At 29.6% G+C, this 26137-nt stretch overlaps 1 protein-coding gene and 4 pseudogenes across 3 annotated transcripts; all 5 read left to right on the top strand.

Annotated features, from left to right (window-relative positions):
- The first annotated feature begins 1120 nt into the window (after nucleotides 1–1120).
- On the top strand, nucleotides 1121–3074 carry LOC149890256 (uncharacterized; annotated as a pseudogene). The gene is made up of 4 exons (XR_016452184.1): nucleotides 1121–1355; nucleotides 1454–2335; nucleotides 2589–2869; nucleotides 2992–3074. The product of XR_016452184.1 is annotated as an uncharacterized LOC149890256 (transcript).
- A 360-nt stretch (nucleotides 3075–3434) lies between these two features.
- On the top strand, nucleotides 3435–4342 carry LOC149890257 (uncharacterized; annotated as a pseudogene). The gene is made up of 2 exons (XR_016452186.1): nucleotides 3435–3764; nucleotides 3926–4342. The product of XR_016452186.1 is annotated as an uncharacterized LOC149890257 (transcript).
- A 1041-nt stretch (nucleotides 4343–5383) lies between these two features.
- LOC149890258 (uncharacterized) lies at nucleotides 5384–6061 on the top strand. The gene has a single exon (XM_090085241.1). The coding sequence runs from the start codon at nucleotides 5384–5386 to the stop codon at nucleotides 6059–6061; it is 678 nt and encodes a 225-aa protein (XP_089941367.1).
- A 7149-nt stretch (nucleotides 6062–13210) lies between these two features.
- On the top strand, nucleotides 13211–15884 carry LOC149890259 (uncharacterized; annotated as a pseudogene).
- Nucleotides 15885–17273: 1389 nt separating this feature from the next.
- LOC149890260 (uncharacterized) lies at nucleotides 17274–18295 on the top strand (annotated as a pseudogene).
- Nucleotides 18296–26137: the final 7842 nt, after the last annotated feature.

The raw sequence follows: 26137 nt of genomic DNA on the forward strand, positions 1-26137 counted from the left end.
ATATTGATACATGGGTGGCAGGTTGTTGATGAGATGGTGTTGCCAATTGGGATGATGAGTGAAGAGGCCTTAGAAGCACGAAATAAAGACTTTAAAAAATTCCGTGAATTTTTTTCAAGGAAGTGTTCGCGTTTAAAGACAAACGAAGACCTTTTACGGCGTTTTATGTGCTCATCCGATCCAGTAATCAGTGCTATACGATCACCTAAGCACCCTAAAAAAGAAAATTTTCCAGATGGTGTTGTGCAACTCTTAAAAGAAAGCCATTCTTTTATTTTGTAATTTCGCCTGAATTATGTTGTACATAATTGTTTTGTATTTTTAAATATGTAGACCTACCACTTACTAAGCTTGTACTACTTGTATCATACATTGTCAAAGATTTTCGGTGATTGTGAATGCATGGGTACAATAATACCCATACAAATTTGAAAAGTTCTGTAGACGCTTGTAAAATCTGCTAATTAGAAAAACTAATTAACTAAGCTAGAATATAATTATTTTACAGGAAACCAAGTTTATCTAGCAAAGTTTAATAGCACGTGTAATAACACTAGTTAATATGACACGTGTAATAACACATATTAAACTGAAAAAAGATTTGCTTTCTGCGAACGAGGATCAAAGGGAGGATTTCATAATAAAACACGAGCTAAATAGTGTACTTAGCACAAATAAAACATATACAACTAATAAAATTTAGCTGTTGCTAAGCAAAAATAGGTATCCATAGCAACTAAATAAAAAATATATTTACTTTTTTAAAAAGCGTGACCTCATATTGGTACTTATGTAAAATTTGGTGAACATAGCATTTGTAAAAATATCTTTAAAAAAAACTATGTTTTTGCTACCCAAAATTAGGTATCCATAGCAACGAATTAAAAAAATAACACCTTCATAAGAAGCGCAGACATCATATTATTACTCATCCTAATTTTAGTCAATATAGCCCTAATATTAAATTAGTTATGAATTTTGTCCAGTAAGAGTGAATTCTGGCCCACTGTGGAGCGTGTACACGGTGATTCAATACTTATTAAAACTTGGGATTTTATTATGCGCATGCGTTAGCTGCAAATATATAAATATCATTATTTTTATTAAAAGTGTTAATCTTTCATTTTACTGTGCTCACTAGTTTGCCCGTTTGCTTATGTTTTTTTGTTGTTGTTAAGCTTGATCTTGTAAATAAAGCAAAACCGATCACAAATGAACTTGATTGAGTATTGTAATTATTAGAATTTGAAGTAGTAAAGTTGCTTTGTTGGGATCAACAAAGCTTTGTTTTTAGCGAAATTAACACATTTTATTCATTTATATTTTAGAAGAACTGAAATTTTTGTAAGATTTTGGTAAGTTAAAAACAATACTCCTTCTTTTTATCTTTTCAAAAAAAAAAATCCCTATTACCAGTCATTTTTTTATAAGAAAGTATAGTGTTTTTGAATAGGGAAAGTTTCACGAAAAAAACTCCGTAAAATATGGCGAGTAATCACCAACAAAAACTTTCCAGAGTATGTAGAATATGTGGAAACCTTTTAGGAAAAGACAGTTTAAAAACTGACAGTAAAATAGATCGAATTTATAAAGCTTTAGGAATAAATGTATCAGAAGATTCTCACTGTAGTCATCCAGAGAAAATGTGCATGAAGTGTTATACTTCTCTTAGAAACATCGAAAATAGAGGCAGTAAAGTTTTCAAAGCTCCAAAAATTTGGGTAAAATGTCCAACAGTTGAATGCAAATGTATTTTTGGTATTCCTGGTCCAAAACCTCTATCTAATGTTGGGCAACCAGGAAAGGGTAAAAAATTGACAAAATTTCATATAAAATCATTTCTTGATTCATTGCTTATACAAGAAGATAAAGAAATTTTAACAGAACTAAACCATGAACTAAATCCACATACAGTTTTATGCATTTGTAAGATTTGTGGGGAAGTTATGAATCAGCCTGTCATGCTAAAGAACTGTCAACAATCATTCTATAGCTTGTGCATTTTATCAAATGTTAAAGATAAATTAGAAAATCAAATTGTCCATTATGTAAAACTAACTTTTTGAAAGACAAAAATTTTGAAAATCATGGCTGCAGAAAAACTTTTAAAACAAACTTTTTGAAAGACAAAAATTTTGAAAATCATGGCTGCAGAAAAATATCAAATAGCACCATAGATGAAAACGACCAATTAGTTAGTATAAACAGTTTTTACCAAATCACTGACACAAGTGAAATCCCACGAGAAGCCAATGATGCTGTTTTACATATCATTAAAAAAAAGTTGAATCAGTCCAGAACATCTACAATAGATTTTTCATCAGGTGGGCCTAGGGTAAGAAATATGTTTTTACTTTATAGCAAGTTAAATAGTGTTTACTTTTCTATTATGCTAGATATAATTATAATTATTAGAATTGTAGTAGTATTTAAACTTTATTACATCATTTTAATGCAATCTATATTTTAAGCAAGAGTAAACTAGTTTGATTTAGTTTTTTTAATATTAAATATAACTTATAAAAAAAATATATATATAAAATATTATTTTATTTTCTATTTGAAGTAAAGTTTTGTTTAATTTACAGCCACTTTGTTTTGTTTTTGCTCCCAAAGCTAATAAAGATAGCGCAAACTGTAGTAACAGCACTCTAAGAAAAGGAATTATATAATTCAACCATACAGCTGGTAGTTCTAAGGACTCTAAAATCTGTCAAACAGCTGTAATGTTAAAGTCATATGATAATGATGAAGCAAATAAAATTTTAAATAAAGCCAATATTGGAAGAGTGGATTTAAATGCAGAAGAAATGTTTGCTTTAAAAGCTGATATGGATATTCCTTGGAATAAATTGAAAACTATGGCTGGGTAAATATAAATATGGAACTTAAAATACTTTTTGTAATTTCGTTTTTTATTTGAGGACTTGTAGTTCATTTTTACAATTTTTTATAATTGCAAAACTTATTGCTTGTATATTATTATTCTAGGTGGTTAAATTTGAAAAATATTAAAACTGCTCCAAACAACATACAAAGAGTTGTTGCAAAGGAATGGGCTGGAAATGATTTAGTTGTTTTAGATGGACCATTTACATTTCAAAGTGAGAATGATAATGATGTTGTTGAAATTAAACTAGCTCCTTGGGCATATATCAATGACCAACCTCAAAATATAGAAAACCTACTAAATCTTATGGAAAAGTAATAACTCATTAATTTGAGATATTTTTAATAAACACTTAAATTTATAAATTACTAGAAAAATAAAAGTTAATCTTTATACTAATTTGTATAAAATAAGTATGTATATATATATATATATATATATATATATATATATATATATATATATATATATATATATATATATATATCTGTGTGTGTGTGTGTGTGTGTGTGTGTGTGTGTGTGTGTGTGTGTGTGTGTGTGTGTGTGTGTGTATAAAATAACCTGTTTTATTATATATAATAAAAAAGTGTATTGCATAAAATAATATATTTAAAGCTCAATGCTAACAATGCCTTGATTTATGAATTGATTTGAATTTTTTTGATATTTTTATTTATAGCATCAACTATTGCTTGAGTTATGCAATTCGATTCCAAAGCTAGTTGTAGACCTTGGATTTGTAGATACTGGTGTTCACTTACAATCTATTGATGTGAGCCAGAAATTTAAAAAGTTATTTTCATATTATTCTAAGTGTCATAATATTATGAATAGTTCACACTATTTCAAAGATAATGATATTCAGGAGCTTGGTAAATATATAACTAACTTTTTCGATTTTACTCTTGTAAATATTTCTCTTGATTGTAAATTATAATACCTAAACTACCTCTTGTTACTTTTACAGTATGATATTATTGAGTATTATTTTTCTTTATGTATTGTATAACGAAAAATCTCGTCAATTTTTTAGATTTAGCAATCAAAAAACTCATGAAATTTTATTGATTTACATGGCCAGATACTTCTGTAACACCTAAAATGCATTTACTTGAAAACCATGTATATCAGTTTACTGAAAAATGGAGATTAGGAATTGGTGTGTATGGTGAACAAGGTGATGAAAGTTTACACGCCGAATTCAACTATCTTAATAGATTATTCTGGCATATGAAGGGTTGTAGTCGGCTAGAAAGCACTGTTAAAGAACATTTTTTAAGAAATCATCCTAAAGCAAAAGATATAAAGCCAATTGTAAAAAAAAGAAAATTGAGTTTATAAAATTTTACATATATTTTTGTAAAAGAATTTTAAAATTAGTTGAAAATTTGTTATAAATTTTAAAAGTTTAAAAGAAAAACAAAATCCTAATTTAAATTTCATTTTCAAATTGACCTTATTGATTTTAACCCTTAAGCATAAATAAGCTAACCTTACATTTTTTTTAGTCAAAAAAATAAAATAATTTTTGCTCAACGTTATATAAATTATCTCGATTTAAAAAAATGACTGGTGAAATTGATTAACATAAAATTTTTCCTTAAAGTATCGAGAATAAGAATATGTTTTAGTTTTTATCCAAAAAGTTTTCAGTCGCAAGATATTCTTTAAATAATTGAGGGGATGCTGTTTTTTTTTCACCTAAAAACTTAATTATTTTAAACAAAAAAATCTCTTACTTTACGACTTATTATTATTATTTTTTTAAATTTAATAAAGAGGTTATCAATTATATAATTTAAAAACTTTTTATTTTTTTTGATTGCGAAGACTAAATAGACATTTAGAAAGGAAATCAATCACTAAAGTTTTTAGTTTTTACGGAAAAACTGCTCCGCCATTTTTTTAAATTTTTTATATGGTGTAATTTAATGCGCATGCTCACAATAACATCCTACGCTTAAATCACCGTGTGTAATCAACATAAATGTCAATTCTTTAAGAAGAATTTTAGATATGATTGAAATCCAGGTTCGTAGTTTAGAAAACCTTTGAATTAATTCCTCAATATATGGTCCTTTGTTGATCCCAGTATTACTCGAGATATTACCTGATGAACTTAACCTAATAATCAGTCGTAAATTAAATGATAATGAAACTTGGGAAATAAGAAATGTGCTTGATGTACTAAAATCTGAGTTAAGAGCACGTGAACAGAGTAGCAATTCTTCAGAACCTTCTAGTTTACCATTCACAGCCAGTACTTTTCATTCTACTGGAGCATCAAATAAAAGGCGATCAACCTATTTTGAAAGAAATAATTATCATGTTAATAATATACCCTTTAATAAAAATAATTCTATTGCTACTCAACTTTCATGTATTTTCTACAATAATAACCACAAGTCACATCAATGTCAAGTTATTACAAATGTTACAGCTCGAAAGAAGATTTTGAGGGAGAAAAGGCGATGCTTTCTTTGCCTTTGTGATGGACATTTTAGTCCTCAATGCCATAAATTACAATTTAAGCAAGAGTAGGTTTTTGGCATTAGAAAAAAAGTTTATGAAAGATTCAAATTTATTTACATCTTACAATGATATTATTAAAGATCAATTGTCAAAGGGCATTATTGAAAGAGTGTCCAAATTTGAAAGCAATATTGGTGATGTTCACTATTTACCCCATCGTCCAGTTATTTGTAATGATAAACAAACTTCAAGAATTCGAATTGTCGTCAATGCAAGTTCTTCTATATCTGGTCCCTCATTGAATGAGTGTTTGTTTTCTGGACCATCTCTTACAACTACTTTATTTGGAGTGTTATTACGTTTTCGTTCAAAGCGAATTGCCTTCATTGCAGATATTGAAAAGGCATTTTTAAACATATCATTGGCTAAAAAACACCGTGACTTTTTACGTTTTATATGGTATGATGACTTGTTTGATTTAAATAACACTAAATTGAATTCAGCTGCATTAAGTACATATCGTCTATGCAGAGTTTTGTTCGGTGTCACATCTTCTCCCTTTTTATTGTCTGCAACACTTCTAACTCATGCAAAACGTTATCTAAATAGCGATCCTGAGTTTGTTAAGAAATTTATTCAATCACTTCATGTAGATGATTTAAATACAAGTACTGATTCTGTTGCTGAAAGACTTTGATTTTATAAAAAATCCAAATCATGTTTAAAAGAAGGTGGATTTAATCTGAGAAAGTTTGAGTCAAACTCAAAAGAGTTATGCGATTTGATTCAAGAGGATGACTTTATTTTGCGCAATATATCAAAAGTTTTGCGCAATATATCAAAAGTTTTGCGCAATATATCAAAAGTTTTTGAATAAGTCAGAAGATTGCTTTATTTTTTCGTTTCAAGAACTTCTTTCAACTGTTAACTCTAACCCAATAAAAAGAGACATTCTTAAATTTATAGCTAGCTTCTACAACCCTTTGGGAATTTAAAATCCTGTCATTGTAAGATGTAAAATATTGTTTCAGTCTATTTGTAGGCTGAAACTCGGTTGGAATGTTGAAATAGATGGTGATATTTTGAATGAATGGGATCAAATTGTTCATGATTTAACTTCTGTACCATTTGTTTGTGTGCCAAGGTGGCATATAAAGTTGGCTGACAAACCAGACAATTTTAAATATGAGTTGTATGGTTTTAGCGATGCAAGTCTAAAAGCATATGGGTGTTGCGTTTATTTGAGATGTTGTACTAACAACAATTACAATACTTGTTTGGTCACTTCTAAATCTAGAGTTTCTCCTTTAAGTAAAAGTACAATTCCAAGGCTGGAATTAAGAGCCATGTTATTATGAGCAAACTTAATGTCAGTTGTTTCCAAAGATTTATCTAGTGTTTACAATATTTCTCAAATAAAATTATTTTCTGATTCTATTATCTGCCTAAACTGGGTTAATAATGATAAGATAAAATCTATGAAGTCTTTATTCAAAAGTGTTTAGAAAAAATTCGGTTGCTATATGATGTTAAACTTTGGGATTATATTGAGAGTGAAAGAAACCCAGCAGATACTATATCACGTGGGAGTAAATTTAGTGATTTTCAAAATAATGAACTTTGGTTCAAAGGTGCCAAATTTTTGTATAATGATTCTGTTTCCTAGCCATGCTTTGATTTCAAAAAGCAGGGATTATCATTCCATTCTGATGTTGCAAGATTGATGACATCTGTCGATTCTCCTTTAAATTTAGAATTTATGCATATTGAGAATTTAGAATATGCATATTGAGAATTTAGATTTTATGCATTCTGAGAGTCACTTCATTTGTTTTGCGTTTTGTTCGTATAGTTAGAAAGGAAATATTTATGGGAGGGTTTTCTTCTACTCCAAATGCCATAGAGTTAAACCAAGCTGAAACTCTTTGGATTAAATATATTCAAAAAAACATAAGTTTATTAAAATCGTATAGTCAGTTGGAGAAAGATTTAGGTTTTTTCATTGAAAATAGTGTTGTTCGTTGTTTAGGTCGTCTTGGTAATGCCCCAATTCCATACAATTCAAAACATCCAATATTTTTGTCTAAAAAAAGTTTGTTTAGTGAACTATTTATATTACATTGTCACTCAATAGTAAAACATAATGGAGTAAAGGAAACATTAACTCAATTGCGTTTCAAATTTTGGATTCCAAAAGCTCGAAATACTATTAGGAAGCTTATCAAAAAATGCTATGTGTGTAGACGATATGATAGCAGACCTTATAAATACCCTATTTCACCTCCCTTACCTTTATTTTAGTCAAGACTAAATGATGAATATGCCTTTAAATATGCCAGAGTAGATTATTGTGGTCCAATATTTATTAAAAATATTTATTTTTGAGATGAAATGTTTAAAGCTTGGATATTTATTGCAACTTGTTCTAGTACATGTTTTCTTCATTGAGATCTTGTACCTGATTGTTCTGCACAGTCATGTGTTCATTGTCTACGTCGTTTTATTGGGCATTATGGTTCACCCTATGAGATTGTCAGTGATAATGGCACATGTTTCTCAGCAGATGAAACCCAAGCCTTTGTTTCTTCTAAGCGTATCCGTTGGCATTTCAATGTGGCTGCAGCCACATTGAAATGCCAACGGTTGGGTTCTTGAAATGCAGGTTGGGTTCTTTAAGAGAATGGTTAGGACAATAAAAAGAACTCTTAAAAAGATATTAACAACATCAAGATTAAACTATGAAGAAATGCTTACAATTTTTTCTGTAATCGTTATTATAACAAACAACAGGCCTATTACCTTTATTTATGAAACACCTGGTAATGAATCTTTAACACCTAATCATCTTATGTTTGGGCGTAAGCTTAATTTTGAATCGTCGCATTCAAATATCCTTTCTGATGAGGAACATAATTTAAGTAAACAGTATTATCATAGTAAAACCATTCTGGAGCACTTTTGGCAGAGATAGAAAAATGAATATTTAATTGAACTAAGAGAATTTCATAAATATCGCAAATTTCAAAGCTCTGGTCACATCATTAAAATTGGTGATGTCGTTATAATAGATGATTCGAAAACGTCACCTTGCGAATGGAAGTTAGGTATCGTACAGGAATTAATACCATCAAAAGATAATCTATTTCGTGCAGCATCAGTTAGATGTATTTCTACTAATAAACCTAAAGTTGTAAAAAGGCCAATAAACAAATTATATCTATTAGAAGAACATAAACCTATTCAATCTCTAGATATTAATAACAATGTAAGTATAGCCTTTATCGATGAAAAGAATATACTCTTAGTGAACAAGGACACTTAAGTGGGGGCCAGTGTTGCATTACTTATTAATGCAACGAACAATTTGTGATGGCTTTTTGTTTTTGAAGAATGCTTTTCTTGCAACAGCTTCTTGTATTATTGGGAAGCGAAAGCATGCGATCTTTGTAATTGATTTTGTTATATATATTACATTTACTTCTTGATCAAGAGCTATCATTTTTATTCGTACTTAACTGCTTATTGTAAAAGGTACTTAAACAAATATTGTCTAGATTGCTCACTTTGTCTACTTTTTTAACGGGATTTGTTAATTGTTAATTTACGGATACTTATTTAACGCCTATAATGGCGTTAAATAAAAATCCGTAAATTAACACATGCACAGATATAACATTTTGTCTACTCTTTTAACAGGTACTTATTTAACGCCAATAGGCGTTAAATAAGTTATTTAACGCCTAAAATGGCGTTAAATAAGTATCCGTAAATTAACGCATGCGCAGATACAACATTTTATCTACTTTTTTAACGGGCTACTTATTTAACGTAACACCGGTTTGGTTCCGGTTCCGGCAAAATCTCAGTTCCGGTCGATCACTACTCCTGATATTTTTGTATTTTCAAAAAAATCCGTAAATGGTATTTGGTGTGACGATTTTTGAACGTGAATAAAACGTTGGTAAAAGTACGTCATTTTTAAAACGAATTAAAGACATGAAAAACTTATTTTAATTTGTCTACCTATATTTTCTAACTTTGAAGAGGTATATTTAAATATATATTTAGCGTATGCTTCTTAAAAAATAGAAAATAAAGGCAAACAAATTAACATAATTTTTTTTTTTACGCTTTAAATATGACGTGCTTTTACTAATCTTTTATTTAAGGTCTGCGTATCGTTATTATTTTGAACCGATAACGATATGAAACGATAACGATATCAAACGATATGAGTTTGCCTATGAAACGATAATATCGGTTTAGTTATCGTTTAAACCGATAACCAAACGATAACTTATCGGTTGAAACAATATTATCGGCTTTTTTTTTTTTATCGGTTTATCGGAATACAGAAAAATAACGAGAATACCGATATTTATCGGTATAATAACGATATTTTTTACAATATTCCAATATATTTTTTTTTTAAAATGCCAAACTTTAGTTCAAATATATAATAAATCTTCAAGTCGAGTCAAGATGTCGTTTTGCCTATCTTTAACGGTTTTACAAGTTAATCCTTCCCAATTGTATATATTATCTAGATGTCTAACTTCACAAAAATTCTGTAAAGAAAAAGTGAAGCAACACTGTTCTCCAAAATGAACCCCAGGTTGAAACTCTCCCCACTACTGATTTTTTTACATTTAATCAATCATATGCATTAGTAAACACAATATATGTTGTCAAAAAAATCTGAACTAAGTGCTAAATATGTATAATTCCAAAATTAAAACGCATAACTTTTGGCTTTTTTTCTTCCAAAGTTTTAATAAAAGTAAGTCATTATGGTAGTCAAAATAACCCATTAATATATATATAGAGATCAAAGTACCTTTGATATACTCTCTAGCCAGTGTGTGTGTGTGTGTGTGTGTGTGTTTGTGTGTATGTAAGTGTGTGTGTGTATATGTGTATATATATATATACATATATATATATATATATATATATATATAAACACAAACACATACATATTGGTATTATATAATATACTTCAAGTAAAATAATGTATTTGATAAAAAGAATGTATTTCAGGTAAATAGGAGTACTATTAGGCGAACCTCTGATATGTATCCAGACAATCTTAAAATGATTTTTATTATAACTTCTGATTATTCTTTTCGTTTACCGAGCTTAAGCGTTGCCACGTATTGATTTACAGTTGGGGTAGTTTTTTTTGGTGCAAGGAGAATTTTAGTATAATAACTTCGTGTTTAATGGCTATACACCTATGCACCAAGTCAAAAGGTATTTGATGTGCCTTCCAGGTATCGGTAAGATTTGTTATTCTTTTATGAGTAAAAATTGCGTTAAAAGATATACACAATTTTGCTAACGATAAGTGCGTTCTATTCAAACAAAAATAGAAAAATAATATGTATATTAATGCATTCAAATCTAAGTGAAAACTTATTATAGGTCCTATGCTATTCCGCTATAGCTTTATCATCGGTTTGCCGCTGACGGACCGTTGTTCAAAAGTTGTCGATTTGCCGCCATCGGTCCGCTGCCAATTCGCCTGCAGCTTTCCGCTAACAGACCGATATAAATACGATGTACAAGCCTACTCGGCAACTCAGCGGGCGGCCGACGTCGGCACAGCATAAGTGCTGACAGTGGTCCGCTGTCGGTTCGCCTATTTAATGTTTGCTGGGTAATATGTATATTTTTTATTTATAAATAGTGTTACTATTTATAAATACTAGCAAAAAGCAACTCGTAATACGGGTTATGATCGGACTGTTACTTAATTTGTAGTGGCTGTTTTCCACAATTTAAAGTTGCGAAACCTTTACTATACCCTTTTAGAAAAACGCCTTCAAATTAATAAAACTAAACCATCTGTAAAGTTAAAATAGAAAGTATGCAGAGGTAAAATAATTTACCAATTATTCAACATTATTTGAGTAATTTAAAGCTGACGTAAATCGTATCAGTGTAAGGCAGAACCATTTTTCTCGACATTACTAAGTTCAAAACAATATGTTTTTTTGTTACTGACTCAAAGTAATAACACTTCATCATGCTTTAAATTAACGAAAAAGTAAAGCTAAATTCTTGTCATATTTTTTATAACATGAACTTTAATTAAAGCGAACGTAAATTATACATGAGTTATTAATTTTTTGGCATCCCCTTGGTACATGTTTCTTTAAAAAAGGAAGTTGTTTTTAAAACGTTAAATAAACACGACTAAATAAATTTATTAAATATAACTGAACATTTGACCATTACTGTATATAGCGCTAATCTGACCATTTTTATATATGGTCTCTTTGTTTCAATAGTTTTTAGTAAACAGTAATTTGCTACCATTTACTAAAAATTCCTTTTGCATTTTTTTTTTTTCTTTTCTATGTCTTTTCTATGAAATTTAATTCTCTTAAATATTTTGACACTAATAAAGGACCTCGCTTCCCCGTTTTTGCCTTCATGGTAGTCAGGGGAATTGAGCTATTTTTATTAAGAGTAATCAAGTTTTTGATGGAGACCTTTTACCAGAATAATAAAATGTAAAATAATGAATTACATGTATAGGAAATTTTTCTTTTTAATATACATAAGAATTTCACATATACAAGAATTTTTTCTTTCCTCAAAAGTGTTGCAAGTGCAAACTAAGCTAATTAATTAGTTAAACAGCTTATCAAATTTAAGTAACTCGATATTTGACAAATGCGTTAAAACTACAATATCACCCCCCCTCTCCCTTTTTAAAAAGATTCCTTAAGTTACGTACAACAAATTATTAGGCAAAAAATAGAGAGAATTTAAAAAAATCGAACTAATTTCATATATCTATATCATTTTAACTGACAAAAATTTACAATAAAAAGTAATCCGGGTATTTTTTTCATAAATCGTATAAATGGGGTATTCCATGAGAAAGTGGGATAGGCATGTAACCCACCATCTCAGACTTCCTTCATACTTTGTGGAAATGATCACCAACATCACATAGATTACCTTATAAAATATCAGCACTGTAATCAAAATGGTTTTTGAGATATCGTTATTTAAAAATCACCTATTTTGGAGGATTTTTTTCATATCGCGACCATCTTGATTTTCGTCTTGTTTTTGTTTTGCATGTTATTGTAAAACCATACATGTGATCAAACTGAAACTTTGCACCTTATTAGTTTTGATGATGAGGAATCAGAATATGTTTATTTTATATAAAAGCAATGGGAACAAAGTAAAAATAAGAATTGTATTTCACCAATAGTTTATTTAGGAAAATTTAATTGACCAAGAAAAGAGGTCTGTTAACCAAGGTAGCCCTTTTTTTTTGTCATTTTTTTCTTTCTGTTATCAAAATACATACTTTGAAGAATGCTTTTGTAAAAAAATGAAATGTGGGTTTTTTGTGGATTTGTTATAAAAATATAGGAAAATTATGTGAAAAAATGATTAAAAGTATTGTGGGTATGTGTTGGTTATTCCTTTTTCTTAATCAAAACAGAAAACTTATACAAAAGAAAGTTGGTAAAATTTATTTTACCTATTCCTATTAAAACTATATTCACCTATTTTTATTCAAATCATCAAATGTTTGCTTCCTTTTAGATACTACTGACATACTTAGTCAGTTAGTTTTTTACTAAATCAAATAAAATAATGAACATTTAAACTGAAAGACTTAGGATTAGTCAGATCATTAGTCATCTGAGTAGCTGTTGTTTTTTCCCCTAGTTAATTGTTAAATTACAAATAAGCCTTTCAATAAAAATTACAAAACATATTCAATATATAAAAATGTTAATGATAATGAGACTGTGTATCAGTCAGTGTTATTTTGTGTTTACTTCTAGTTTACTAATAAAAAGTAGTATCTAAAATGAGCAAGGACTTATGTACCGTTGGTATTTTATCAAATGATCAATGCCATAAAATGGTATACACTAAATCAACTGGATTGACAGATATTTCAAGTTATTCAGAGAGAGATTGAAATTTATTATTATGGCGATCTAGGTTATCAATATTGAATGTTAATGTTAAAATCTGTTTTCATCATAAACAACTTTTACTTAACAAATTTGCTAATTCCCAAAAGAATTGCTTTGACCCATTTAAAAGACATAAAACCAATATAAAAGGCAAAATCATTTGTTTTTAACTAATTATGTAACTACTCTTTACAAAGAGTACATACAGTATGCTTTTAAATTGTTTAACAATTTTTCAGTTTCTTTTTCTCAGTTCGTAAATCATACTTCTTACTTTTGTAGACCATCTTTATTCTTAATAATTATAGGTGGTTTGAGAGAAATCAACATTCAACTTGCAAAAGATATGTGTTCAATTGGTGTCGTAACAACACCTGGCTATAAAATGTGTCCTTCCAGTCGAAAAGAAGTGGTACAAAAAATAGATGATTGGTCTGTATTACAGGATCACAATGGTGAAGATGACTCTCTGGAACAAAATTTTTTAACGAAGAGATCGAAGTTTCACAAGAAAAAGAACTTATAAACAGCAGTTTTGATATTTAAGATTCATCACCAGTAAAACTTCATGGGATCCCACAACATGCAAAGATTTCCCTAGGCAAAAGAAAATTACTGCAAGCTAATGAAGTCATGTCAAAAAAGCTATCAGTTGTCCTCAATGTTAATGCAGAAGACCTGAGAAGTGAAGTTACTGAAGTGCCCAATGTTGAACATCAAAAGAAAGCCGATGATCTAGATAAGTTAATATTTTCAATTCAAGAAAAACTAAAAACTGCAAACAGAAGGGAAAAGATTCAGGTTTTGAATTTGATTCCTGATTCACGGCCTTTAAGTAAAGCAGCTGAAGTATTTAATTCATCAAAGTCAACAGCAAGGAAACTTAAAGCTGAAAAGGGGATATTAGCACTTCCAGAAAAAACTAATATTGTTAGAATTAACCCAGATGTCATAGGTAAAGTGGAAAGCTTTTATTGCAATGATCAGTTCAGTCGGCAATTGCCAGGTAAAAAGGATTTTGTAAGTATATCCAAAAATAAACATGTATTAAAACGATTACTTCTTTGCAATATTAAAGAATTATATGCTGAATTTAAAATACAAAACCTTGTTGAAGCCAAAATGGTGTATCTGTGCAGGGCAAAAAGGAACCCATGCTGTATGCGTCAGTACGATACACCGGAACCTAAAGCTTATGCTTAGTGCAGTTAAACTGGAAAAAACGTTACCATGAGTTTATTTAGAACATTGATTGTAGTAGAGAGTCAAGGGATTGCATAGTCCATTGATGCAATAGTTGCCATGGAATTCAGAATGTTATCAATTATGTAACCTCAAAGTTATTACAAAATGAAAGACAACTTGAAGAAAATGACGAAGTTTATGAAGATAAAAAAATTGAGTATAAACAGTGGACTACAACAGATAAAGCAGAGCTTTTAAGTTACACATCTACAGTTGGTAAATTCATAGAAGGTCTTTGTGAGAAGCTTGATATTATAACATCCTACTCTTGTATTGCTAAAGCACAAGGTAAATACTTAAATAAATTAAAGTCATCGATTCGCCCAAATGAAATTATTGTTTTGGTTTATTTTGCAGAAAACTTTAAATTTGTCATACAAGACGAAATCTAGAGTTACCACTGGAACCAACAACAATGCACACTACACCCTGTAGTTTCTTTATACAAAACAAGATAAGGGTGCTACAAATAGTTAACCAATATCATTATGTATTATATCTGATGATTTAGCACATAATGTAGGATTGAAAAGAACTGTCACATTTGTACAAGAAATGTTCCCCAATGCAAAAAAATTCACTATTTTTCTGATGATTGTGCTGGCCAGTACAAAAATTGCAAGCATTTCATAAATTTATGTTATCATGTTAAAGACTTTGGGATGCAATGTGAATGGAATTTCTTTGCGACATCACATGGAAAGTCACCATGTGATGGCATTGGTGGGACAATTAAAAGACTTGTTTCCAATGCAAGTCTTCAACTTCCAACTGGCTTACAAATTCAGAATGCCGAAGAAATGTTCAATTTTTCTAAAGACAACATATCTGGCATCTACTTTATTTTTTTAAAGGCTGAGGATATTTGCTCAGTTCGTAAATCTTTGACTCCCTGATTCAATAATGCAAAGACTTTACCTGGTACAAGAAGTTTCCATCAATTTATTCCACAGGATGTAACAAGCATATTTGTCAAAAGAGTCTCTGAGCAGGAGGAATTCAATTTAAAATTCAACCTTACAGGCTCAATACAATATCTCCAAGAAATTAGAGCAGGAAAATATTATATCTGCAAATACGATATGCTTAAGTGGGTCGGTTTGGTATTAGAAGTTGATGAAAACAATGAAGATGCGCTTGTAAAATTCATGCATCCTCATTTACCCAACACTTTTTTCAATAGGCCCAGCGGAGATGATTGTTGTTGGGTACCTAAACATCATATCCTAATTACGCTAAAAACAGTCATTTTCAACAACAGGCCACAGATACCAGATAGACACAGAAGATTTGCCTAAGGTCCATTCCTTAATTTAACTCAGCCATAGTAGTAGTAGACTAATGATAACGGATAAGATTCAAGAATTTCTAAAGAAGTATTTACCTAACAACCAAACGTAATTTATTACTCAAATCTGTTTGATTATTTGTAAAAAAAACTTAAAAAACCCACCTCTTATTTTTTCAACAAAAGACTCATTAAAATATGTATTTAAAAAAAAAAGTTAAATAAATTGATAAAATTATAACGCTACCTTGCTTCCCAGGCCACCCTTCTTTGTCAATTAAATTTTCTTAGATTGACTATTGGTGAAATAAAGTTCTTACTTTTACTTTGTTCCCATTACTTTTTTTATAAAATAAACATTATATTCTGATTTCTCATCATCAAAGCTATTAAGGTGAAAAGTTTCAGTTTGATCACATGTATGGTTTTACAATAATATGCAAAACAAAAATAAGACGAAAATCAAGATGGCCGCGATATGAAAAAAATTCTCCGAAATAGGTGGTTTTGAAATAACGATATCTCAAAAAGCATTTTTATTACAGTGCTGAAATTTTACAAGGTAATCTATGTGATGTTGGTGATCATTTCCACAAAGTATGAAGAAAGTCTGAGATGGTAGGTTACATGACTAGAACATTTGTCCCACTTTCTCATGGAATATTCCAAATGCGTCAATCGAAAATCTTAAAGAAAAAAAAAGGAATTATGCTACCGTAAACCGGGGTAACTTTGGCCAGCGGCATAACTCTGGCCATTTTTAAAAATTTAATTTAACATCTGTAACTTTTAAACAGTTAAGAAACGTGTAACTCTTTTTGTTTTATTTGTAAATGCAATCTCTCTTGCTTAAACTTTGATGTGAAGTTTGTTACAATGTTCTTTACTATAAGTGAAAAAGAATGAAAACTACATCTTGGTAAAACACAATCAAAAACTGTAAAAAAAAATGTTGTCTGGGCGAAGATAAAAATGATAGCAAACAACTCAGCTTTTCTTCTATTTTAAAGACAAACGTTCAGATAAAATTAAACGAAAAGTTTTTGGCTCAAGTAACAACATTCTGGATTTTTCACAGGGTGGTCAAAGTTACCCTGTAGGTTTATACTCTTTTGGGGTAACTTTGGCCAAGTAAATAATATTCATTTTAAAGTAGTCTGATTGTTATTTATTATAACTTGAATATTTTTTTGAAGCATGTTATCCAAATAATTTATTTTGAAAAACAGTTTTTAGCATGAATGTATTTTAGGATTTTAAAAAAAGTATATTTTCTTGTTAAACTATTTGTTGTTGTTGTTGCTCAACCATAATTTTATTAACTTTATAACAAAATTAAAATTTATAGACTCTTATTTTTAAGTTTAATTGCAACTTAATAAAATTATATAGTAGTTTAATAAAGTACTACATTGCAGTTTGGTTGTAATGTTTATTTTTACTTTTGTTTAAAGCATAATGCTTCGTAAATATAACAAGCATAGTGTTGGAAAACGTGTATACAACACTTGTTCTAATACCATTCTTTTGAAAGAGTGTATGGGTGAAATTATTGAAGGTATGTCTATTTGTCAAGCCTAAAAAAAGTTTAGTATACCAAGAAGCACCATACTTAATAAAATGAAGTCAAAGCATAAAAAATGCATTGGTGCACCAACCATATATACTTATGATGAGGAGCAGTTATTTTCATCTAGAATCAAGGCTATGTGTGATTGGGGATTTCCATTAAATAAACTTGATGTTAAAATGTTAGTAGCTGGTTATTTAAAATCGCAAACTCGTACTGTAAAAATATTTAAAAACAGTCTTCCTGGTGATGATTGGGTCTCAAGTTTTATGAAACGTTCACAGTTAACCCATAGAATTGCATCAAATATTAAAAGAAAACGTGCAGCTATAAACAAAGAACAATTAAAAATTTATTTTGACAATATTAGACTTGAGCTAGAAGGAATTCCACCTTGTAACCTATGGAATTATGATGAACCAAATTTGCGCGATGACCCTGGAAATAAAAAAGCTGTTATGAAGCGTGGAACTAAATACCCTGAGAGAATAATGAATAGCAGTAAGGCTTGTTTCTCTGTAATGTTTTGTGGAAATGGCGTTGGAGAAACTCTTCCACGATACACAGTTTTTACAAGCACACATTTACACGATTTATGGATAAAACATGGTCCAAAAAACTCTTGCTTTAATAGAACCCAATCTGGCTGGTTTTATGAAGTTACTTTTGAGGATTGGTTTCTTCGAACATTATTGCCATGCGTTAAGAAACAAACTGGGAAAAAAGTATTAATAAGTGACAACCTCTCTTCCTATTTAAGTCATAAAGTTATTCATTCTTGTGAAAAACATGATGTTAGATTCATATGTCTTTTGCCCAATTCAACCCATTTACTTCAACCTCTTGATGTTGCATTCTTTGCACCATTAAAAAAAGTATGGAGAAGTATACTTCAGGATTGGAAACATACTTCTCGTGGTAAAAAATTTTCAACGTTACCATAAGAAAATTTCTCTAAGTTGCTGAATGATTTAATGACATCCATTAAAAAAATGTTCCAGTAAAAATTTAATAAGTGGATTTAGAGCTTGTGGTTTGGTGCCATTTAATCCTAATGCTGTGTATATCAAATTACAAAGTGAAAACACCTTGAGTCTTCGTAAAGCTTTAGAACAGAGCCTTTTAGACATATTAAATGAGAAAAAAAAATGAAGGTCGTGATAAGAAAGATGTTATACAAAGAAAAAATGTTAATAAAAAAAATATATCCATAAAAAGACTTAAAATTGAACCAGGAAAATCTATTTCTGTAGAATACGATAGTAAAACAGACACAGCATCTAAAGGTGAATCAGTCTCTATTAAATTTATGATAGATTACTGAAGAGATGTCTAAATTTAAAAAAAAAACAGAGTTTATGTTACAAAAAATTTGTTTATTTTTAGTAGTCTCTTATTTTTTGCTTTTTCTGATATTTAATAAAAAGAATTAGTAAGTTTTTTAAAAATAATTTCAAAAAATCAAATTATTTTAGCTAATATGTTGCTTTAATCCTGTTTACATTTATTTTTATTGTACCTTTTTTAATTTCTTGATATATTTTAGGTATCCCTTTTTGAAATAAATGCTAACTGTAAGTTTGAATTAAATTAAATGTGGTTAATAACACTTAATTTACATCCGGTGCTAAAAAAACAATTTAGTTTGACAAAGTTACCCCATTGCCGGGTAACATTGACCACCTCAGTATTTCCATAAAATCTTGGATTTGGTGAACACAATGATTACACCATTTTACTAGTTAAATGACATTAGTAATACACAACTTTGAGCATCAAAATAGTTTTAGGAAAATGTTCCTTTTTTTCAAAAAGTTACCTTCTTTATCAAAATCGGCACAAAGTTACCCCGGTTTATGGTACCATAACTACAACAACAAAAAGAAAAATAAATAAATAAACATCACATAAAAACTGAAAATCAAATTAAGATATAAATTGCATTTTTAGCATAATGTTGTCTTGGCTTTTAGTAAATAAATAAAAGCAGTAAGTTCCAATGATGAAACTACCTATTATTCATTTTTAACAATAGACACCAACGTGAAGGTAAGCCAAGCAGTCTATCAACACAAAACATCACAACAATAACATGGCAAAAGAATATTAAAACAATGAGATTTTTTACAAGTTGAAAGACAGTCATCCTACAATCATCAGGGATGAGATTTTTGACAAGTTGAAAGACAGTCATCCTACAACAGAAGACTGGATATCAAAACAGCAAGGTGCAATCAATGTCTCAACTGAAATCACCCATGAGCTTCTTGATGATGATGGTGAGACTGAATTATGGAAGGCAGCAGCAGAGGTAATAGCTATTAAGTGTAATATCAAATAAGTTTATGAAATATTAGCAAAATTTGCTTCTACTAATCTTAAAGCAATCGAACAAACAAAGTCATAAAATAATTTGAGGATACGCCAAAAGTTTGCTAAATGTTTAGCTTCCTTCCTTCCTTTTAGACTGTGTCTAGCCAATTCAGGTAAATAAATGCTACAGCTGAGGGATTTGGATTTTGAAATCTGGAAAGATTGTTAAATAACAGCAAGCATCTTGCATATCTTTTTTATATTCTGTGTTTCTGTAATGTTTCTGTAGTGTACACTTCAAATTTTTATTATTTAGAAACTAGAACTTAGAAGGGAACTAATTGCTACCAAATACCAAACCAGTTATTACTTCACATTACATTATATCAATGTTTTTGAACCTGAACATAGGTATTTTCTCATTGATTGTGACTTTTTTCAAATCTAAGGGATAGAGTAGGAGTCTAATAAATCTAAGGGATAGACTAGGAGAAAAGAAGGGAAAGGTTTAATGGTATTAGTTAGGCCACACATAAGTTCAACTTAAAATATAGCCTACACTTCACTTCACTTTAAAATTTTGCTTATAGAACGTTAAGTTGAAGTCATTAAACTTGAACTTAAAATCATTGAGCTTAAAACCTGAACGAAGTTACGCGACGTTCGTTTGTTTACTTTTTGTATGCACTCGTTTCGTTTACTCAAACGATTTTGAAGACAGTTATATTTTTGGAAGTGAATTTGAAAGCCGTTAGAAATTTTAAAAAACCTTAAAACACGCCATTTTCGAATTTATACAACTTTTTAGGTTTTTGAAAACCGCGAAAATATACTTTATTCGAAGTAATACGATTTTGAAAACCGTTTAATTAAATTTCATACAATTTTTGATGATTTCAAAACACGTTCAAACACGACTTTTAGCGACGTCAAAGTTTCGACTATGACTTCCAAATACATTAACCTCGATTGTTTTATCTCTAGTTTAAACATATATACAGCTATAAATAAATATGGTTTTATATAATACATATAAACACATTTTATATCAATATTAAATGACAAATATGTTTATCAAAAACTATGAAAAAAAAAAAAATAATAATAATAATAATAAATAAAATTAAACAAACAAAATGTGCTCACAACCTACAAACAGTAAATTTTCAAAATGAAAATCTAAAGACTATAAATTAAGAACATTAGAAAATATAACATTATTTGAGTAAGACTTTTTACCTGCCATACCTTGAATGAGATAATTATTAATTTTGAAAAACAAACTATTAAATGCTCTGGTTCTTGAACATGCAAAATATAGTTGACCATGAGAGAAACACGGTTTTTTGAGATATACATCAACTCAATAAAATGTTTGACCTTGACTTTTACAAATTGTCATTGAATAAACCAATCTGACAGGAAACTGACGACGTTTCAGAACAAAATGTAAATTAGAATCTAAAGGAGCCAACTGAATTTGAGAAACAAAAACCCGTTTACCACCAGAAACAGCTGTCAAAACCTCTGCATAAATATAATTATTTTGAAGAGCACAAACTTTCATTCGAGTACCATAGCATAACCCAGCTTTAAGTTCTAAATTTCTAAGTAGCCTAATTAAACAACCAAATTTCAATTTTATACAATGAGGTAGCATATCTGAAGGAGCTAAGCTGTTCAAAAACTCAACAGGAAAATTATTTCTTTCTTTAAGATTATCATTATCAATTTGATCAGCACTTAAATAAATTTTGACCTCACCTGGCAGACATTCTTCATTGATTGATAATGAATCAACGTTAGTTGGTGTTAAATTCACGCGTTTAGAATAATCATTTTAATCAGCATCTCCAAAAATATTTTCAACAATTGATTCTTTTTCTCCAACAATGCACTGATTTGGTATTTCGATGCATCCTTTAAAAGGATCCTCTTCTTTGACAGGTATTGTTCCATTCCCAAGTTTTAGTAGCCAATAGGAAACTTCACCTTCCCCATCTTGTACTCTCATATTTTCAGTTAATGCAAACTTCTGCACCTATTTCAAAGATCATTTTATAGACAATTCTACTATTTCAGCTGGTTGTCCTCTTTTCACAACAGGCAGAATTTGCTTAAAGTCACCACCAAAAAGAATGATTTTTCCTCCAAATGGAAAGTTGTTGTTGCAAATATCTTTTAACAACCTATCAATTGCATTTAAGGCATGTTTAGATATCATAGATGTTTCATCAAGGAAAAACAAACTAACTTGTCTTAAAAAATGCCCATGAATAGAGTTAGGAGTTACATTACATGTTCTACTACCCAATATTGGAACAGGAAGTTTGAATAAGCCATGCAATTAAGATCCATTTGTAAGAAAAGTTGCTGCTACGCCAGTCCATGCAGCTGTAGCAGATTTAAAGCCTCTACTTATGGTTTCAGCAATAAAATAATTATTAGGTAAAGGTTTTTTCACTACCAGCTGGTCCATCCATGAAAAACAATCTAGAATGTTTATTTTCTACACTTGGTTGCTCATTCAGTGCAGCACGGATAGCATTATATACATTTAAATGATTAACATTAAGCAACAGTCTCATTCGATTGGCTTTGTCAATAGATTGTTGAACATTTTCATCAAAATTTTCTAGATTTAAGCCCATAAACTCATCAATAACAGGCAGACTGTAATCAGCCAGCGTTTTACCACTTTGATTAATAATCTTTTCAATTAGACGAGGAGTAGCTTGTTCAGCAATTAGAGGTGGGACTGAGCAATGAATGAAATCTTCCATTATAAAAGCTTTGCATGTATTCCAGAGATGGTTCACAAAAGGTCAAAATAATTGAAGGCAACTGTCTTATTTGCTTATTATTGTCTTATTTGTTAAAACTGCCTCTATCTTATTGTCTTATTTGTTAAAACTGCCTCAGAAAGAGTATTCTGCCATTCAGTGTCATCTTGCAACAAACCTTTCAAAACACATGCTTCACGAAACTTTTTAATGACAATACAATTAACAGTACGCACATCCTCCCAAGATGTTGCACCTTTTTCTTGCAAAATTAATAGTCTAAGAAAAAACAATTCTCCAGTTGGATTAACTTTATACACTCTTACTATCACCTAATTACCACCCCTTTGTCTAACCTTCCATTTTAAATGTTTATCATTAAACATAAAGTGATAAGGAATGCCTACATACAAATAGCAACGTGCTCTTTCGTTTTCAGTATTTAACTTAAACCATGCTGTTAGGTGCGTATCACGTTGAGCTGCACGATTTAAAGCCATTTGTTCTGCTCCTTCTCTAAAATACACTTATTGATTTTCAGGTAGATGTTTACCATGCACTTTGAAAACACGAAAACATTGTAATATAAACATATGTACCAGCTGTATTTAAACTCATTTTTAAAACAATAACGTAACACATATTAACACATACACAAACAATAAAAAAAACACTTTACATTATCATAAAAATACATTGATAAAACAATATATTTTTAAATAAATACATATAAAAAAAAGCATTTATGCAAGCAATAAACGTGTGCAAACAAAAAGTTTAAAAATGATGCGAGAAAATTTTAAAAGATTCAATGTAAATAAAATATATATTTACAAACAATACTCTTTACCTTCTTTTTTTTTTTTTAATAAGAACTGTGATCCTCATAACAAAATTTAACCTTTACATGCAATAACATGTGACATGCCATGTCAGTGTTGGCACAAAATTTTAATTTATTTTTTTAAATTTTCTAAAAAAGAACAAAAATAGTTGATAGAATCACAGAAATTTCAAAGTAGTAATAACCATTTTATGGAAATAGCATACGTATAACTTTAAGTAACATCCATACCCCTATTTTCCTTCTAAAAAATAATAAAATACAAATAAAACTGCTAAAAGAAAAACTAAAACAAACATAATATAAACGATTTAAAAAGATAAAATCCTTTCTACTTTAAATCCATTCTTCTTTATCTAATAAAAATTTAAATCCTTTCTACTTTATCTAATAAAAATGTATATATAACTATTTCATATATTTACTTCAATTATAATATGATCTTAACAATGATTATTTATCTTAATATGATTTTTTATGTAATATATCTAAACTAATAATTAAATTCCAAAAGGAAAAAAATTTTAACTCGCTTTAAAGACCTTTCTCCAATAACCGCGTGCATTTAAAGAACATGCTCTTTCAAAGCCTAGTAACTAATCTGAAGTGACTTCGTAGAGCGCAATGCGCTCTACATAGCCATAAGCTACTCAGATCGCAATATTGTACACGCATGCGCAATTATTTTATAATAACAGTGCGATTTAAATTTCACAATAAATCTGGTTAGATAGGCGGTTAGGGTTAGGGTTAGGGTTAGGGTTAGGGTTAGGGTTAGGGTTAAGGGTAGGGATAGGGATAGGGATAAGGGGATAGGGACAGAGTTAACATCAACAAGATTTAAAAAAAAAAAAAAAATTAGCGCATGCGTACAAAATATTGCGCTCCGAGTAGCGTATGGATGCATAGAGCGCATTGCGTTTCAAGTAGCAACGGCATAACTAATTGAAGCCTAGTAACTAATGACGAAACGACGTTAAACAATAAACATTAAGCATTAAGCATTTCTGTAGGAATTATATTATACATTATTATAAATTTTACTTATATTATTATAATATATTATTATAAATATTACTCAAGTAATAAAATTTTAAAGTTGTTTTTACTTAAGTAAAATGTTAATTAAAATGTTATTACTTAAGTAATTTTGAAATTGTTTTTTATAATAGGTAATATGTAAATTTTTTATTTATAAATAGTGACATGTGTAAGCAACTGAAATCAGTTTTATGTAAGTTGAAAGTTAAACGTTACAATGTAAGATATTTACAAAAAAAAAGGATTAAGCAACTAAAATATATACAAAAGGCATATAAATCAAAACTAAATATATTTTTAAAACAAATTAATGTGAATCTGTCGAGTCTTCAAATAAATTGGATAGGCTAAACATCCGACATTTTCTGGGCATTGGTCTTCATAATTCATATGAATTACGAAGACTAATGTGTGCAGCATCTAAAAAATAATATAAAATTGAATTTTGACATATCAATAATTACAATATAGTGTAAATCATAGTGTAGTTAGGTTACTGATAAACAACTTTTGTTAAAGGTGACATTATTGCTATCGATGGTGCAATTAATGAAGTGTATGCACCTCCAGCCGATATAGACTTCAAGCCGGAGGACTATACCTTTTTATATAATTACTATTTAAACAAAAAGTTACTTTGACATTTTGGATCAGGATGTGCACTGTCACAATCATCACATGCATCCATAGCATTATTCAATTTCTTGTATTCAACGGCCCATATAAAAATTTATATATATATATATATATATACAAGGTAGTGTAAATAAGTTTTAGCCCACCATAAGTTTATAGTTATTTTTGATTTTATCGTAAAAATATAAAGGTCTTACGAAGTAAAAAAAAATCAGGTTTATAGACACATATATTATAAACAAAAATATCTAGAAATAATTTTATAAAATATGATACAAAAAGAAAGAACGATTAATACTTTTGTATATCCGCCTTTTGCGTTGATCACAGAAGCGAATCTCCTGGGAACTGATTCATATAAATTTGTAATGAAATTTTGTGGAATATTGTCCCACTCTCTTTTAATATTCGAAAATATTCTTTGACAATATTGGGGTTATATTCAGCCTTTTGTTTATCCAAATAATCCCAAACATGTTCAATAATTTTCAAATCTGAACTTTGAGGAGGCCAGTTCATTACTTCGAGAACTCCCTCCTCACACATGTCCTGTAAATATTTTTTGGCCACTCGGAAACAATGTTTGGGATTATTGTCTTGCTGTATAATGAAAGTATCAACAATTAGTCTCATTCCAGTTGGTATTGCATGATGTCTTAAAATTTCTTTACACTGTTCTCCTATCAGTTTGCCATCAATTCTGATTAAGTCACCTACTCCAGATGATGAAATACAACCCCAAACTATAACAGAACTTCCCTCATGCTTGATTGCTGGGTGTAGACAATCAGGGCGATAAGCCTCTTCTACCCTTCTTCTTACATACTGTCGTCATTTGCTACCGAACAATTCAAATTTTGATTCATCTGTGTATAGCAAACGGTTTAACATTCCTTGCGTCCAATTACTATGCTGTTTTGCATATTTAAGTCTTTTTTCTTTATTGCCACGACGTAGTAAAGGCTTTCGAACTGCAACACACCCTCTTAACCAAGCTTTTAGCAAATGTCGTCGAATGCAAGATGAGGAAACATTTGTCCCAGTCAAAGCCAGAATGTCTTGGGCTAGTTCACTGGAGGTTTTTTTCCGATTTCG

Source organism: Hydra viridissima, unplaced genomic scaffold (assembly GCF_058129835.1).
Source record: "Hydra viridissima isolate aposymbiotic clone 2 unplaced genomic scaffold, HvirCarnegie_v1 scaffold_4, whole genome shotgun sequence".
Classification (NCBI taxonomy): Eukaryota; Metazoa; Cnidaria; class Hydrozoa; order Anthoathecata; family Hydridae; genus Hydra; species Hydra viridissima.